Source organism: Dermacentor andersoni, chromosome 7 (genome assembly GCF_023375885.2).
Source record: "Dermacentor andersoni chromosome 7, qqDerAnde1_hic_scaffold, whole genome shotgun sequence".
Lineage (NCBI taxonomy): Eukaryota > Metazoa > Arthropoda > Arachnida > Ixodida > Ixodidae > Dermacentor > Dermacentor andersoni.
This window is the reverse complement of record NC_092820.1, coordinates 90,131,437-90,148,487: the sequence shown is the minus strand read 5'-3', so window position 1 is coordinate 90,148,487 and position 17,051 is coordinate 90,131,437. Positions and strand designations below refer to the sequence as shown.

Here is a 17,051-nt window from a genome sequence, read left to right as displayed (position 1 = left end):
AGCACCAAAACTGAAGATGTAACACTGACTAATAACATGTTAATACTTTGTATAATGCTGAATAATCTCACTGATTGTTGAAACATTGTGACCGTGCAAACACAACGCCCTAGTTTTTTATTTCCATTGTACATTGCAGTTGGGGCAGGACAATCAAAACAGAAAGGTGAGTAGATATTTTATGTTGGCGAAAATTTTGCATGAACGCAAACCGCCTAAAGAGCGACAAACCCCTTGCATAACATTAAGTTTGCTACAATCTAAAAATACAGGCCTACTTTATATTCACAATGTTGTCCAGCCCATCTAGAGTGCACGTCATATCGCACGGCAAGTAGACAATTTATTATTCAAGTAGTGTGCAACTTTTTTTTTTCATCTGACAGCGGTGAAATTGTAATGCCACAATAATATGGTCTTTAAATTTTTCGTCCTGTGTTCAGCTTCAATTACGATGCCTTATTTGTGCCTGCGCAATTCGGTTTTATGACTCTTATATTGCAACGCTTCTCAGCACCGCTTCTACGCACTTCATACTGGTTGCGAAATCTTGAAAATTACATTTCCTTTCTATTAACGCAATTTACGAAGTATGTCGACAACGATTAATCGAGTGCAGCATAGCAGTGGAACGGAAAGCTCATTATGGTTGGTCCCAATTGCAAACAAAATAACGTTAACAATTTTGTCATATTCTCCCGAGTATTTCGGACTCGATTTTTCCGCCACTGGCCTCTTCATTTTCATAGGCTAAATTGTGATTTGGCATTCAGCTGTTGCCGTCTGTAGAAAATACCCCTGATGTACTTCGTCCTCGCGCTTTAAAAGATTTGAAATTGCGTGGGGAAAATAAGGTGGTATGTTGAAAAGGTTAAACGGGACACAAAAATTGTTCTTTTTTGTCTTGTAGAAAAACTAGGAACGAATTGCTTTTTTTCGCAACTCAAATTGGGAACTTTTTCAGGTAACAAAGTCAAACGTTTAAGAACAGTAATTGTCTCTCTTTGCACAAGAGCCTTCTGTTTAACCAAAGCAAATCACTCACAGGCCTACGTAAGGCAAATAGAGTTGCGCACAAATCATATGACAAGCACATCCACAAGTTCTCGTTGCCAGGCCGTAATAACTTATTTAAAGGAAGACACATTAGCAAAAGCAACAAAGGGAGATGGGTTTGACAATCTCTTCTTTCTTTTGTTCTCACTAGTTTTAACAAAGAAAGAAGTACAAGAAGTATTGCACGTAGGCATGGTTCGCAGTAGGGCTGTTGCTCTTTACAATTTTGTAAGGCATATAATTGCTGGCGTACGTTATCAATAGTTTGAAAGCACTTCCTTGCTAAGCCTTGTCGTGTCTGGTCATTAGTCCTTGTTTCATGAATTCCTCTTTTGCAGGCTTCCAGTGTATTTTCTTCCAACAAAAATAACCGTTTCAAACTAGCAGGATCAGGTACCCTCCATTGAACGCAGCTTATTTAGTTAAACATTATCTCAGTGTCGAATTTACAGTTTGGGATGTACAGGAATGTCACCCATGCGTTTATTCAATTCTCAGTGTGTTACCACCGTTTGTTTGAAAGTAACCTGTGGAAAACTCAATACAGTGTGCCACTGTTGCATTCTGGAAAACGCTGCTACTAAAAAAGGCCGCAATTTTTCCATAACAGAAGGCCAGCGGCGGTAAAAAATTTATTATTTTATAGACGCCCCTTTTCGCTTTAATGTCAGGTCGAAAAAAAGACACAGACAATATTTGTATATTAGTGTTGTAGAATTATGATGCTGTTATGCACACATACTCGTATATATATATATATATATATATATATATATATATATATATATATATATATATATATATATATATATATATATATATATATATATATATATATGTAGTGCACAGCGTATGCCGCGCACATCAAAGCTTATAGTATGAACTTCACTAGAACCCATGTAAGTTTGAAGGTTGGGATTTTGGTTAATGAAAGAGCGTCCAGTGTACTTCTGAATACTACGAATTATGAATACTGATCATTTCCGTAAGGCCATCCCGCTGTCATCATGCCGTCGTTGTCATACTCCTTTCGTCGTTCCGTCATCACCGTTCCTTCTTCATCACACTAATTTACTCATAGTGACGTCATTCATTCGTGACAATGTCACTATCGTCATGCCGCCGTAATCGTTGTGTCCCCGCCATACTACACTTTGATGCATTCGCTATCATGCCATCGTTGCCATGTCTTTGTTGTCATGCGAACGTTGTCACTCCAGCTTGTCAACATGACTTTTGTCAAGCTATCATTGCCTTTGTTTTCTTTGTCCAAAGGCTTTATGATACAGTCGTCGTCCTGTCGTTGCTATCATACCATTGTCCTTATACCGTTCTCATACAAATCGTCTTCGTCATTTGGACATCGGGCTGCATTTGTTAACATACCGTCGTCGCGATGCGCTCGAAATCTTTCATTGTTGTCATTCCAGCTTGACAAGTGACTCCCGTAATGGTGTTGTCGTCGGTCATTTTCCGTATATGGGCGTCGTTATACCATTGTCATCACATTCTCATTGTACCTGCTTCGGCACTTTAATAACGTCTCCGCAGTTTCGTGAAGCCAGCGTTGTTATACGGCCTTCGGCGTTCTACCCACGCCATTCCTCGTGCAGCATTCTTGTGTAATCACGCTCTCGTCACTCATTCGTAATTTTTCCGCCACTTTCGTGACATCCTATTCACCATAACACTTTTATTGCTATACCACCGTCATCATTTAGGAATTGGCGGCTCATTTTCGTCTAGCCGGCATCGTTATACCACATTTGTCGTTCTCTCAACGTAATTCTTCTTCTCATTGCCTCCTCATCACTTCATTGGCAACCATGATAATTGTGTTCTTAGGAGAGGGCGTAGGAACAATACCGCGGCAGCATACGCCACATGTCGATTCGACGGTGGCTACAACTTGTGTCAATATATTGATTCCATGCTCACGCATTACCATCGACCGTGATCGTGAAATGTGTTCTAAATTTTTGTTCTACTGCACCTCTCTACGACGAAGCGTTCAAGCGTCACAAGGAAATTTTTTATTGCAATGGCATTATAGTTGGCAAGTTCGTTCAACACTATGTCACAAAGCTTTTACAAATTCCAGATATTTGATTCCTGCAACTGCCGCATAGCTTTTCTTCTGCAGTACATTTAAAGAATGCCAAAGGTGTTGCTAACAGTGCTAAGGCATGAAAAACCATTGTCTAGCTCGAAGACAGAAGGTCATCTTCCGTTTCTTCTCATATCAAGTCTATTTCGTAACTGAATCTATGGCTCACATATACGCAAGAGAACTGCTTGTTGTGCAGAAAAGCGGTGCCATCGTTCTAGATAAAATATTTGAAGAGTCGTCCGGATCCCGACTCACGCCCGGAGTACAAGTAAAAACAAGCTTTACTCCACACACTCGGAGAGCTCATCATCATCCCTCGGCGAGCTCATGAATGCACGTGTCAAGCCGACGCGTGTATGCACAGTTCTGCAGTGTGCGCAATACGAATCCGTCAGGTGGTTTTCTTTTCTGAGTTGATCGCCTGGGTAGCCCCTGGTCTTCCTGAGTACGTCCTCCTTGACCTGCACTCAACGCTATGTCGTTTTGCTCTAGGACTTCATCTGCCGACAGTTGATCAGGTTGCGAACCTACGCCGCTGAGCTCCATTTCACTCTCCTCTTATTGTGTTACGGCCGTTTCTTGCTGCACTTTCTGAAGTCACTCTTAGTCTACATGCCGCCGCTGTTCTCCGCCTTCCGTGTCGTCCGTGATTAAGCGTCTATTAACGGTGGCAGCGCCTGTCCCATGCAGCCATGTCTGTCCAGTACGGTTATACTGTCACGACCAGACGCGTGTTCCGGGAGGAAACAACGGGGTAGGTGGTGCCGAGACCCGACTCCTGACTGAAACACTTCGGGCCTCGTGATCGAGGAATTGAGCCCTTAGTATGCTCCTTCGTTGGGTGCCCAGCAACATATCTGCATGCAATTTTGATTCATGTGTCGGCGTTATCCTGTAGCAAAGCAAGCATTTAGCGAGTGGAGATTGCAGCGACCCTGCCCTGTTTTTCTTTAGTGCTTCTAGGACGGTACGGACCACGCGCTCTGCTCTGTTTCGTGACGCACTTGGCTATCTCGGAAAAATATCTTTGTCGCTTCGTTGGTAAAGTGGGGTGCGTTTGCGGGCGTGACTGTGTGAGACATGCCAAAACGGGTGAGAATGCTCCGAAGCACTTCTGTGGTATCAACCTTCGCAGTTTTGAGTGGCACCGCCTCTGTCCATTTCATCCCTACGTCCGCCAAGACAAGGATCTTTTATCGGACCAGCAAATTCAATTTGCAGTCTTGACCAGCGCTTGTTGGGCTCCGGCAAACTTGAAAGAACACTGCACATATTATGGTAAGCTTTTACCAGGCTCTCTATATCGCGGTCCAGCCCTGGTTACCGAAAATACTGTGGGAGCGAAGCTCTTCATTGCTGTGACGCCCGGATGGGTTTCGTGCAACTCTCGCACCATCAAGGAACGCGCCCTGTAGGGCAAAATAATGTGGTGCCCCCAATAAACTAATCCATCACTCGTGTAAATTCGTGTGTACGAGCGAAAACAATGTTGAAAACACTGTTGTCCCACACTCCATCTCCTGTCCAGCACTGCAGGATCTGCGTGTTTACCTGACGAAGCAGTCTGTCTTCGGCATTATTGCCTGCTAGCTTCTGGGGACACAGGTGAAACTCGTTCAATGCTCGACCGTGCTGCACACATTCCACGGACGTATTTTCTCCTTCATTTTCTAGACTAGGCAAACTTAAGCGGACCAAGGCATCGGCATTAATGTTTAGCTGTCCCTTCCGATACCCCAATTCATATTGTTACGTAGGAAGACGCAGACGAAAAGCTATGTACAAATATATTTACAAGGAAAATACGCTGCGCTTGGCCAAGAGGCAACAGCCCGCGCTAGCTTCTAATCGTCGTCGTCGTCTTCACACTGCTGGCCTTTCGTGATCGCGCATATTGTGCCGTAGCACTACCCCCGGCTGCAAAAGCGCCATCCCGGAGCGACTAAAGATCGGACTCGGAAGCAGTGTAGTAGGCCTTGAGCCTACTGACGTGTACGACATCACTAGATGCCACAGGAGAGGACGAGGTTGAGGCCACAGGAGCAATTTCGTAAGTCACAGGCGTCACCTGGCGCAGCACGCGGTAGGGCCCTGTGTATCGCGAAAGGAGCTTCTCTGAAAGTCCGACGTGACGAGAGGGCGACCACAGGAGCACGAGCGCACCAGGTGAAAACTGTACGTCACGATGGCGGGCGTTGTACTGACACTGCTGAGTGGTCTGTGAGGCCGTCAGTCGAGCACGGGCAAGCTGGCGTGCATGGTCAGCGAGGGCGATGGCGTCGCGCGCATACTCGCTTGTTGAGACCGCAGCAGGAGGAAGTGCCGTGTCTAGGGGCAAGGTAGGTTCGCGACCGTACAGTAGATAAAAGGGAGAAAATCCGGCGGTGTCGTGCCGGGAAGAATTGTACGCAAATGTTACGTAAGGAAGGGCAATGTCCCAGTCGTGGTGGTCCTTGGAAACGTACTTGGCCAGCATATCGGTAAGAGTACGGTTTAACCGCTCTGTCAGGCCATTGGTTTGAGGATGGTATGAAGTAGTCAGTTTGTGTTGAATGGAGCAGGAACGCACAATGTCAGCGATAACTTTCGAGAGGAAGTTTCGACCACGGTCAGTAAGCAGCTGTCGCGGGGCGCCATGAAGCAAGATAATGTCACGCAAGAGAAAGTCCGCGACGTCAGTGGCGCAGCTGGTAGGGAGAGCCCGAGTGATAGCGTATCGGGTGGCGTAATCAGTCGCGACGGCTACCCATTTGTTCCCAGAAGATGACGTGGGAAAGGGACCGAGCAGGTCTAATCCAACACGAAAGAACGGTTCCACAGGGACGGTGATCGGCTGGAGATGACCGGCAGGTAGCACCTGAGGCGTCTTCCGACGCTGGCAGGGATCACAGGCAGCAACATAGCGTCGAACGGAGCGAGCGAGACCAGGCCAATAGAAGCGGCGGCGGACGCGGTCGTACGTGCGGGTTACCCCAAGATGTCCTGAAGTGGGTGCGTCATGCATCTCAAAGAGCACAGTCTGTCGTAGCTGTTTTGGCACGACAAGAAGAAGGTCAGAGCCGTCAGGGAGGAAGTTCCTTCGATACAGAATGCCACCCTGGAGGACATATCGGCGAACGGATGCGTCGGTAGGTGTAGAGCGCAGACGCTCGATAAGTGCTCGCAGCGATAGGTCTCGGTACTGCTCATCGGCGATGTTACCGAAGGCAGAGACAGAGAAAATGCCGTTGGCGCTACTACTGTCGGCGTCGTCAGGCTCGTCGACCGGGTAGCGAGACAGGCAGTCAGCGTCCTTGTGCAGTCGGCCAGATTTATAGGTGACAGTATACGAATATTCTTGGAGGCGTAAGGCCCAGCGACCAAGTCTTCCTGTAGGATCTTTCAGTGAGCATAACCAGCAAAGCGCGTGATGGTCTGTGACAATGGAAAAGGATCGGCCATATAAGTATGGGCGGAATTTCGCAACCGCCCAAACTAGGGCCAGACACTCACGCTCAGTGATGGAATAGTTGCGCTCCGCGGGTGAGAGGAGCCTGCTGGCGTAAGCGATAACACGGTCGTGGCCACGCTGGCGTTGTGCCAGTACTGCTCCAATTCCGTGACCGCTGGCATCAGTACGGACTTCGGTAGGCGCAGAAGGATCGAAATGGGCCAAAACGGGAGGCGTTGTGAGAATGTCGATTAGATGAGAGAATGCAGAGGCCTCGTTATCGCCCCACTGGAAAGGAGCGTCTTTTTTCAAAAGGTCGGTTAGTGGTCGTGCTATGGCGGCGAAATTTCTCACGAAACGGCGGAAGTATGAACAAAGGCCGATGAAGCTGCGCACATCCTTGACACACTTCGGAACAGGGAAGTGCGTAACAGCATGGATCTTGCCTGGGTCCAGTTGCACTCCGTTCGCGTCAACGAGATGTCCAAGGACGGTAATCTGGCGACGACCGAATTGGCACTTCGATGCGTTGAGTTGCAGACCGGCTCGCCGAAAAACGTCCAGGACTGCTGAGAGGCGCTCGAGGTGCGTAGCGAACGTTGGGGAGAATACGATAACGTCGTCCAAGTAGCACAGGCACGTGGACCATTTGAAACCGTGAAGAAGGGAGTCCATCATGCGTTCAAAAGTGGCAGGGGCGTTACATAGACCGAACGGCATCACTTTGAATTGATAAAGACCGTCGGGTGTGACAAAAGCAGTCTTCTCGCGGTCGAGATCGTCCACGGCAATCTGCCAGTAGCCGGAGCGAAGGTCAATAGAAGAGAAATAGCGAGCCCCGTGGAGGCAGTCAAGGGCGTCATCAATCCGAGGTAGGGGATACACGTCCTTTTTGGTAACCCTGTTAAGGTGCCGATAATCCACGCAAAAGCGCCATGAGCCATCCTTCTTTTTGACCAGTACTACAGGTGACGCCCATGGACTATATGATGGTTCAATAATGTTCTTGGCAAGCATTTTGCGAACTTCTGCGTGAATAACTTGACGCTCAGCTGGTGACACTCGATACGGGCGGCGATGAATAGGAGGGGCATCGCCGGTATTAATGCGATGTTTGACAGCTGTAGTTTGGGCTAAAGGACGATCGTTAAAGTCAAAAATATCGTGGTAGGAAAACAGAACGCGGTAGAGTTCACGAGCGTGCTCGGAGGGCAAGTCGGGGGCAATCATTTTCCGTAAGTCAGCGATGGTACAATTTGCCGACTGCGATGGTAGAGGAGTATCGGATGGAGTGTCGTCTACTGCAATGGATGCTACTGAGTGATCCTCGAATGAACAAAGATGGGCCAAAGACATCCCACGTGGCAGCACTTGTGTCGTCAAGCCAAAGTTGACCACTGGCAGGCAGACGCAATTCGCCGTAATAGATAAAACTGTATGGGGTACTGTGATCCCATGTGTAAGGAGGACGTCTTGCATAGGAGCCGCGATGTAGTGACCGTCGGGGACTGGTGGGGATGACACTAGGTCAACGTAGGTCAGTGCCGAAGGTGGCAAGCGAACGAAGTCGGCGGAACTGAGGCGACTGGGGTGTGGTTCAGCAGGATCCAGAACAGGCAGGTCAAGGCGGAGAGTACTGGCGGAACAATCGATGAGAGCAGAATGTGCGGAAAGGAAGTCTAAGCCGAGGATGATGTCGTGGGGACAGTGGGCGATGACTGTGAATAGCACGATTGTTGAGCGATCGGCGAAGGAGACGCGGGCGGTACACATACCAATTACGGGGGCTGTTCCGCCATCGGCGACACGGACAACAGGCGTCGTGGCGGGCCTGATAATTTTCTTGAGCCGGTTACGAAGGTCAGCGCTCATTACGGACAAATGCGCCCCAGTGTCTATGAGACCAGACACAGAAACACCGTCGACTTGCACGTCAAGAAGGTTCAGATGAGTGGGCAAAGTCAGTAGAGGATTTGGCGGCGTAGGGAGCAATGCAGCGTCACCTCGAGGCGCTGCATCGTCTAGTTTTCCGGCTGGGAGCGGCGTCCGAAGGGCGTCGGCGAATAGGAGCGACGGGGCTGGGGAGAGCGAGATTGTCGTCGTTGGGGCGAAGGCGAACGAGAATAGGGGCGGTTCGTTGCAGGAGAATCAGTGGCGGCATTATCGGAGCGTGCGGCATAGGGACGAGAAGGGCCACCTGAGGGGCGAGAGTAGGCAGTATAAGTAGGCCGGCTCGGGGAACTCCAGCGACTACGACAGTGCCGAGAAATGTGCCCGATTCGATGGCAGTGGAAACAAATAGGCTTGTCGTCAGCAGTGCGCCATTCAGATGGGTTGCGGAAACGTGGTGGGTAAGAAGATGCGGGACGGGGCGAAATCGAAGAAGCCGGGCGGGTATTAGGGCGATGGGCCGAGCAGATGGTGTGAAGACCCATGTTTTCAAACTCCTGGCGGACAACTGCCTGGATCAGTGAGACCGTGACTGCAGATGTGTTGGTGGGACTGGAGTCGAAGGCAGCCGGATAGGCAGCCTCGATCTCACGCCGGACGATCCTGGTAACATCGGCAGTGTTGTTGGGACGAGGAGCGTCGGCACAGGAAGATGTCGCTGGGGTGTTGGGCAGACGGGCAAACTGCTGGTCAATACGTCGGCTTTTGGCGAGTTCCAGGCGGCGGCACTCTCTTATAACAGCATCCACCATCGCTACGTTGTTGCAAACGAGCAAGTTGAAGGCGTCATCGGCAATGCCTTTGAGGATGTGGGAAACCTTGTCTGACTCAGTCATGTGGGTGTCAACTTTGCGGCACAGAGCCAAGACGTCCTGAATGTACGTGACATAGGGCTCTGTTGACGTCTGCACACGGCCGGAAAGCGCCTTCTGCGCGGCAAGTTTTTGACCGTAGGGGTTGCCGAACAAGTCTCGAAGCTGTGTCTTGAGTGAATCCCAACTGGTGAGCTCATCTTCGTGCGTGCGATACCAAACTCGAGGTGTGCCACCGAGGTAAAAGACTACGTTGGCGAGCATAATAGTAGGGTCCCACCGGTTATTGCGGCTGACGTGTTCATACAGGCTGATCCAGTCATCGACGTCTTCCCCATCTTGGCCCGAGAATACGCCAGGATCACGGGGAGCGGGGAGAGTGATGTAGGTCGTCGAAGTGGCAGCAGGTGTCGGAGCCGGCGGAGTCGGGTTGTCGTCGCCGGGAGCCATGAAGGAAGGCTCGACGTACCGTCCACTGCGAAGCTCCGTGACGAGGTACAGGGAACGTCCACCTCCACCAGATATGTTACGTAGGAAGACGCAGACGAAAAGCTATGTACAAATATATTTACAAGGAAAATACGCTGCGCTTGGCCAAGAGGCAACAGCCCGCGCTAGCTTCTAATCGTCGTCGTCGTCTTCACACTGCTGGCCTTTCGTGATCGCGCATATTGTGCCGTAGCAATATTGATACGCGGACAAGAATAACGACTAGCGTTGAATCCTGCCGGCGGCCATTGGCGAACTAGGCTTATCCTGGTGGAAAAAGCCCGGTCACAAGCTTGTGGTCAGTTGCCATTGAGAAATAGTTGCCTAAAAGATAACCGAAAACTTGGTCACACGAAAAGTTAAGGCAAGTCCTTGGTTTTCCAACTCTGAGTAGTTTTTCTCTGTCAATGTTCTCGACCGGAAACCTATCGGGTGATCTTTATCGTTGATGCGGTGAGAGGGAACTGCACCCAAATCGTACATTGACGCGTCACATTTAACTCTAAGTGGCTTACGCGGCGGGTGATAATGAATGAGAAAGCGCGTCTTTTTCATAGCATTCGTCGCATCTTGAAATGTGCACTCTGGCGCCCGTTCAACTTTCCAGGCAGCTCCCAGCTTCTGCAGGACATACAGTGCTGCTAGCATAGTTAAAATTTTGGGCAAGAATTCGCACTATTACGTGATGGAACCAAGAAAAGATTTGAACTAGCTCACCTATCTTGGTGTGGTTGGCCTACTATGAAACGGAGCTTGTCTTGCAGAGGATGCAGACCTTTTCTATCGATTCGGTGTCTCAGAAATGTCCGTTGCTTTTCCCGCAACCTGCATTTGACTTTGTTCAGCTTCTAGCCGTTGTCATGAAGTCGCTAGAACACTTGTCGCACTACAGAAATATAATGCTTCTTTGCCGCGACGCTAATATCATCCAGGTAGACTTTCACCTCAGGAAGGCGCTGCAGAACAGACACCACGTGGCTTTGGAACAGAGCTAGTGCTGCAGCGATTAGAAAGGCAAGGTGATAATTGTAGTACCAGCCCTTATTCGACTTCAGCTCTGCTATCTTTTAGCTTCTCTCTCTAGAGGAAGCTGGTTGTGCGTGTTGCGTAGATCCAGCCTACTAAACACTTGACCTCCTGCTAGCGCTGCAAAGCTATCGTCGACTTTCGGCAAATGATTCTGTTCTAAGTAAATTGCAGGGTTCACCATTAACTTGAAGTCCCCGCAGAGCCTTATGTCACCGTCTTTTTTCGCCACGGGAACTACCGGTGTTGCGCATTCAGATACACTAATCTGGGAAAGCACTCATTCTTGCACCAGAAGATGAATCTCTGCTGAAACTTCTATATACATTGCACAGTGCGTGGTTAGGGCTTTGCAGAAACGAGGCACCTTCTTTGATGCACTGCTTCACAGGCGGATCTTCACAGTAACCAAGCTTGTCGTAAAACAGCTGCAATAATTACTTAGGCAGCGTACTCACCGGCCGTCCACTTGGACAAAATTTGCACTCGTACCACCTTTGGCATCCAAGAGACACACCGGCCTTACGAAATTTCTCTATGGTACGCCGACCGCGTAGAAGTGGTCCTCGACAGTCCACTACTACTAACGTGCTGCTCACTGTTGCCACCCCGGACTTCACGACCATAGTTAATTTGCCAACGACGTCAAGGACCCAAGGAAACACGATAACCGCAGGGAAGTGTTTTCCAGAGCTGGCCACCACCTGCGGTGTATCTTGCATACACTCTAGGGTACCACGCTCACCGGCGAGCCAGTGTCGATTATCATGTGCAGCTTCCGCCCTCCTCACGATAAACCGTTTTCGAGAGGCCACGACATTGTTCTGTCAATTTTTTTTGTGGGCTACCAGGGAAGCCATAAATTCTTCTTTGCTCTAGCTTTCGCCTTCATCCACGGCGTGAGTACCTGACGTCCTGAAACAGCCCCTGTCACACCTTAGCCAGGTGTCCTTCCCCGCCACACTGTCTACATTTGGTGCTTTATTGTCGGCACCCGTTCGTATCGTGCGGCACGTGAAAACGTTCATGCAGAGGTCGACTGCTTCCCACGTTGCTCATTGATGTTCGTGGCTTCCAGGGCCGCTGTGGATGTAGGGCATTAATGGCGCTGCTTCCGTTCCTCATACTATTCTCCTGCATGCCTCGGACGCCTTCTGGCATCTTCTGGGAAGCCCTGGCGAACTCTAGTATCTTCAAAAGTGAGCTTAAGGCACGTATACAAGGCAGGCCAGGCATCGAAGTCCCAGATAACGCAAACGATTCGGTATCGTAACATACGGTTATCATCATGCTATCGAAGTTGCAGCTTTCGGCTAGCCTCCTTAGTTCAGCACTGAAGCCTCGGACACCCTGCGCTACCTTTTGCTTCCGCGGAAAGAACACGTGACTGTCTGCAATTTCATTAGCCTGTGAGTTGTAGCGATCTTGCAAACTAGTGACAACACTGTCGTACCTTAAGGTACGATGAAAAAAAGGTACGACGCTGCTTAAGGTACGAGGTACGAAATAGTAGGAGGACGTCCATGCAGAACACGCATGACGCTGTCCCTCAGCGAAGATATCAGCAAGGCGGGGTGCCTCGCGGGATATGTTACTTCTTGTACTTCCATGTTGACTTCCAGGCGTATGCGGAACGTACCCCCGCTTTCCTCTGTTGCATCGAAAACTGGTAGGAGAGATGTCACGCCTGGGTGTCATCCGTCTTATTCATGACACATCTGGTTGTCGTCTAGTTCAGAAGGAGAGCTCATGGATGCACGCGTCATGCCGATACGCGTAGGCACAGTTCTGCAGTGGGCGCGATACGGCAACATCCAGTCTCATGGTATATGAGCGAACAGTTTGCGTCGTCATAACGTGGCTGGCGCGCCACTGTCACACCATCAACATCACTCAAGTGTCGTCATCCTATGCTCGACACACCATCGTCATGATGCCATCGTCATTCGTGCAATGTCGTCATCCTATGCTTGTCCCGCCAATGTTGTCCCGCAAGTTTCGTCATGCAACATCGTGAATCAAGCGTCATGATTCTATGGTCGTCACACAGTCTACGTCAAACCATCATCACCATGCCACCTTCGGCGCCCGAGTGTTTGATTTCATAATGAGCGCTAATCATCGTCCTCATACCACCGTCGTCTCTCAAGAGTCGTTTGCTGTTGGTGCTCACTCTAGCATCTGTTATTTTCTTGTGCTTTTTCTGGAATGCTGTGCCATGTATTGGCGTTGCCGAGAAACCCGCGCATGGGCTCCGAGATGATAACTGTGGGATGCCGGGGCGTGAAAACGCTGAGAGTTCCTCCCTGGACTGCGACACACACAGTGGTACATACTCAGCCACCAAAGTTGGCGAGAGGTTAATTAGGTACCGTCACATGACCAGGGAATTCATGCGGCAACTCATGAAAGCGTTGTCATTGAAGACGCTCTGTCGAGATGCATCCTGTCTTATTAAAGCCCTCATACAGTAGAGCACCACGGCGAGAAGCCACAAGGCTCAGGCAATGCAGACACAAGGCTTCGACTGACTTGTCGCCATTCCCTTCTTCGAAGAAATGCATAGTGTTCATTTTCCTCCACGGTAATTACCTACGCGGTGATTTAGAAGCGTCCTGACTGCCTACGGGCAGGATATAACAGGGGCGCGATCGGAGATATTCTGTTCGATACGCGTTCTGTTCAGTTGCTGCAACGTCACAAAGTTGCAGTATGCAAAATTTGTGGCAGCGGGGCGGAGAGAGCAGCCAATCAGGAAGCGGTGACCACCCCCGGAAGTTTACTTCCGTCGTTTGTCGTCTGCTTGCAAACGGTATACTACAAAACCAAATGTTTCTCGTCTTCCAAATGAATTAAATCTTTATCTAAAAAAATGTATTTTTTCTTCTCAAGCCCAAACACGTTTTCAAATAGTAGTACGTGTGACTACTGCAATTTATAACTATTAGGTTCTTTGCGTCGTCCCTAGGTGGTGTCGCGCACAGCGAGAAGAAAAAAGAAAAAGAAAACGACGGGAGGAGTGGCGCACTTTTCAAGGGGCAGCGACAACATTCCAGTGGCTCGCTGGCACCAATGATGTTGTCGATTTATCTGTACAATCAACGAATTATTTGTTTCGAGAAACAAAAGCGATGCCGGAATTCACTTTCTGCGATTTCTTCAAACGCGTTTCGCACCGCCACCCGCTCTCCTCCTTCTTCTAGAAACGCCAGCGCAACAACCTAAGTTCCCAACGGAAGTGCCATTTTCTCAAATTAAACTATGGATTGGATTCAAACGTGCTGTTCCGCAGCCGAAAAGGCCGCCTGTTCGATCCAATCCAATCCACCGAACGCGCCACGCGAAGACGTATGATCGCTCCAAACTTCTCAACTCCCGTCGCGTTCGGACGAAATGCTCGGTGGGCGGATGATTGACAGGAGCGTGTCGTCATTTTGACGTCATCAAAAACGGGGCGGTGCCCCGCGGCTGGCGACGTCGGCGCGGAGTAGGCCAATCGCGCGCGCCGGTAAACGAATGAACGCGCCGAACAACCATCTCCGATCGCACCCCAGATGAGTGAAATTGAGGCTTTAGACGCTGAACATTCGAGATTTCGCTCCCTCGGTGACGCTTAGGCGAAGGTGGCTCGAGAGGTTCCACCATGTAGTTTGCAGGAGACGTTTGATTGACCGTAAGATGGGCTTGGAAAGGGTCCATAAAGATCAACTCCAACACGGTAAAACGCGCGTCCTCGGCAAGGAAATGGTTGCATTCGAGCAGCTGGGGTCGAGGAGGATTCTTGGGCCATTGGCAAATGAGCCAGGAGGCGACATGCCGACGCACCTATTGGTACTTGCCGCGACAAGAATAACGGAGCCATAGGCGCACGTATCTTTTAATGCACCTGGCTCCTTTGCCTTTGATTTAGAGTGCATATACATGGCAGGAGCATGGGAGAAAGGAGAGGTGGCGCCAGAAACTCGTTTAGACCTTTCCGTAGGATAGCTTCTGCACAATTCCCAGTGGAGCTCTCTGTATGTCCCCACATTAGCGACTTGCAAACTGTGATTATCCCTGACTCCTCTCGAAAGTATTACGCCAACTGCAGCGCTTACCTTTCTACGAACTTGGCAGCCCAGAGAGGACCTCAATGTAAATGTAGAGGAGCGGCAGACGAGGCAAAAAATAAGCAGAACCGACGCAGTCGCGTAGCGAGTGAATAACCGCCTCGTCACTGTCACAGTTTCCATATATGGGACAGGATGGTAGAGGGAAAATATGACGTGAGAAGGCAAGGAAACAGCAGTTGCGGGTAATTTGAAGGTACCGTACACTTCTACTTTTTTGAATAATAAACATCATGCAAATTTGTCAAGCGGACAACTGACGCAGGGCTTGCCGACTCAAATGCCCAGTTAAACACTGTCACGCCTAGGGGACACTATGGAAGCGGTCACACGTCAAATCTACAGTTCTTGGGCCACTGCAGTAGCTTGAAAGCTATGGGACTTCTCGAGATCGCGGGTTGAATCCCTACCGCGAGAGCCGCCTGTCCGCCGGAGCGAAATATTGAATGCTCGCGTACATAGATTTAGGTGAACGGTAAAAAAAAAAACACCAGGCTGTGAAAAATAATATGCAGTCTGTCACTGTGGTGTGCTTCTTAATTTACCGTAGTTCCTGGCACGTACAGCCCCACCAATAAATCATTATTACCGCTTCTCCCCTTCTGAAATGTGCCATGTCACGCTCTGATGATTCTCAACCCTCATAGAGATATTGAACAACGGCACACAACAACGCCTCATGGAAAAACGTCTCCCTGTGAGTTCGCTGTGCTACCGAGACAAACTGAGGTGGTACGCGCAACGTAATTTTTAGCGTTAACTGACCTACCTCGTATTGGACTAAAGCATGTATAAATTATTCATTCGCCATCCACACCACCGCTAAGTATCGTCAACCAAACGAAACAGCATATAAAGATTCTCATCATTGATTCCCAAAGTGCATAGCATCCACGCACATTTAGTTCTCCTTCATGGGTACATTGCAGGTCATCGTGAAATGCTGCACATGTGTGCAAGTATAGATTCCGAGGAACCACGAGGAACCAATTGCGGTCGTCCGGAACACAATTATGGAAGTATACCCTTTCGCGAGCAGTCGAGTGGTGCCCATGGCGACGCAATGCACGGTCAGGAGAAGACGTTGATGGGTGTGATAGAAGTGACAGTATAGAAATCATCTATTGATCCTTCTGCTGCTCATAAAGCATGTCCGTGGCGGTGGGGAGGATTTGAGTATTGCCACTTTCGGAGAACTGGGCTGGCCTGACAAAGTGGAGCGACACAGGGTGTCCGCGCCCCATGTTAACGGCTACCGTGGCGCCGCTCTCGGATAGTGTACTCATGGATGTGGAGCTCCCATTGATCCAGGAGTCCTGAATGATTCTTAAAGGACGATAGCCCGCAAACAGCATGGTATTCAGTTGTGACGTCGAATAAGCGGCCGTATAGGTAAAGGTGGTTTTTACTTCTTGCGCATATGATAGCCAAACATTCTTTTTCTGCAACTGAATTCTTGGCTTCTGCTCTGATGAGCGCGTAGCTAGAGAAGCAAATACAGTACTCATCGAAGCCAAATTTTGGTTGATCAACAACAGCGCTAATGTCGACGCCTCTGGCGGTCGTGTTTGTTTCGGACGGTACGCTTGGGTCGTAATGTCGGAGCATCGGGGTAGGGGTGGGGGGAGGGGGCGGATATGGGCAGAGTGGAAGACGGAGCAGCGTCGCGAATGTGGCATTGGAGGCGCGCGACAATGGTTAAAGATGGTTGTGACCAGCCAGACGTTGCTTCAAAGGCGCTATTATGGGGGCGAAGCATTGCATGAAACGGCAAAACTACGAGCATAATCTGATCCACCTGAGGAGTCATTTTATGGTATTTCGTAATTGCAAATCGACAACAGCTTGGAAATTGGTCAGATCACGGAGCAGATCATATTTTGGAACAACGTGGCCAATGATTACTAGCTGCCAGGCGGCGAAGCGAAACTTCTTTCAGTTGAGCTGGAGTTCAGCATCGCCGAAGCATGTCAGTGCATTCAAGTCGGAGCACCTGAGAAGTAAAGTCCGAGTAACAGATGATAATGTCATCGAGATAACAAAGCATACGCGCTATGTAAGGCCATGAG

The 17,051-nt window shown here is 49.4% G+C and overlaps 1 protein-coding gene across 1 annotated transcript in view; it reads left to right on the top strand.

Moving 5' to 3' along the window:
* LOC129385453 (uncharacterized) overlaps positions 1-17,051 on the top strand; it is a 70,026-nt gene that overhangs the window by 16,916 nt on the left and 36,059 nt on the right. The window contains exon 2 of the mRNA XM_055072085.1: positions 140-166. Coding sequence (XP_054928060.1) covers positions 140-166 — 27 coding nt within the window. The remainder of the gene's footprint in view (positions 1-139; positions 167-17,051) is intronic.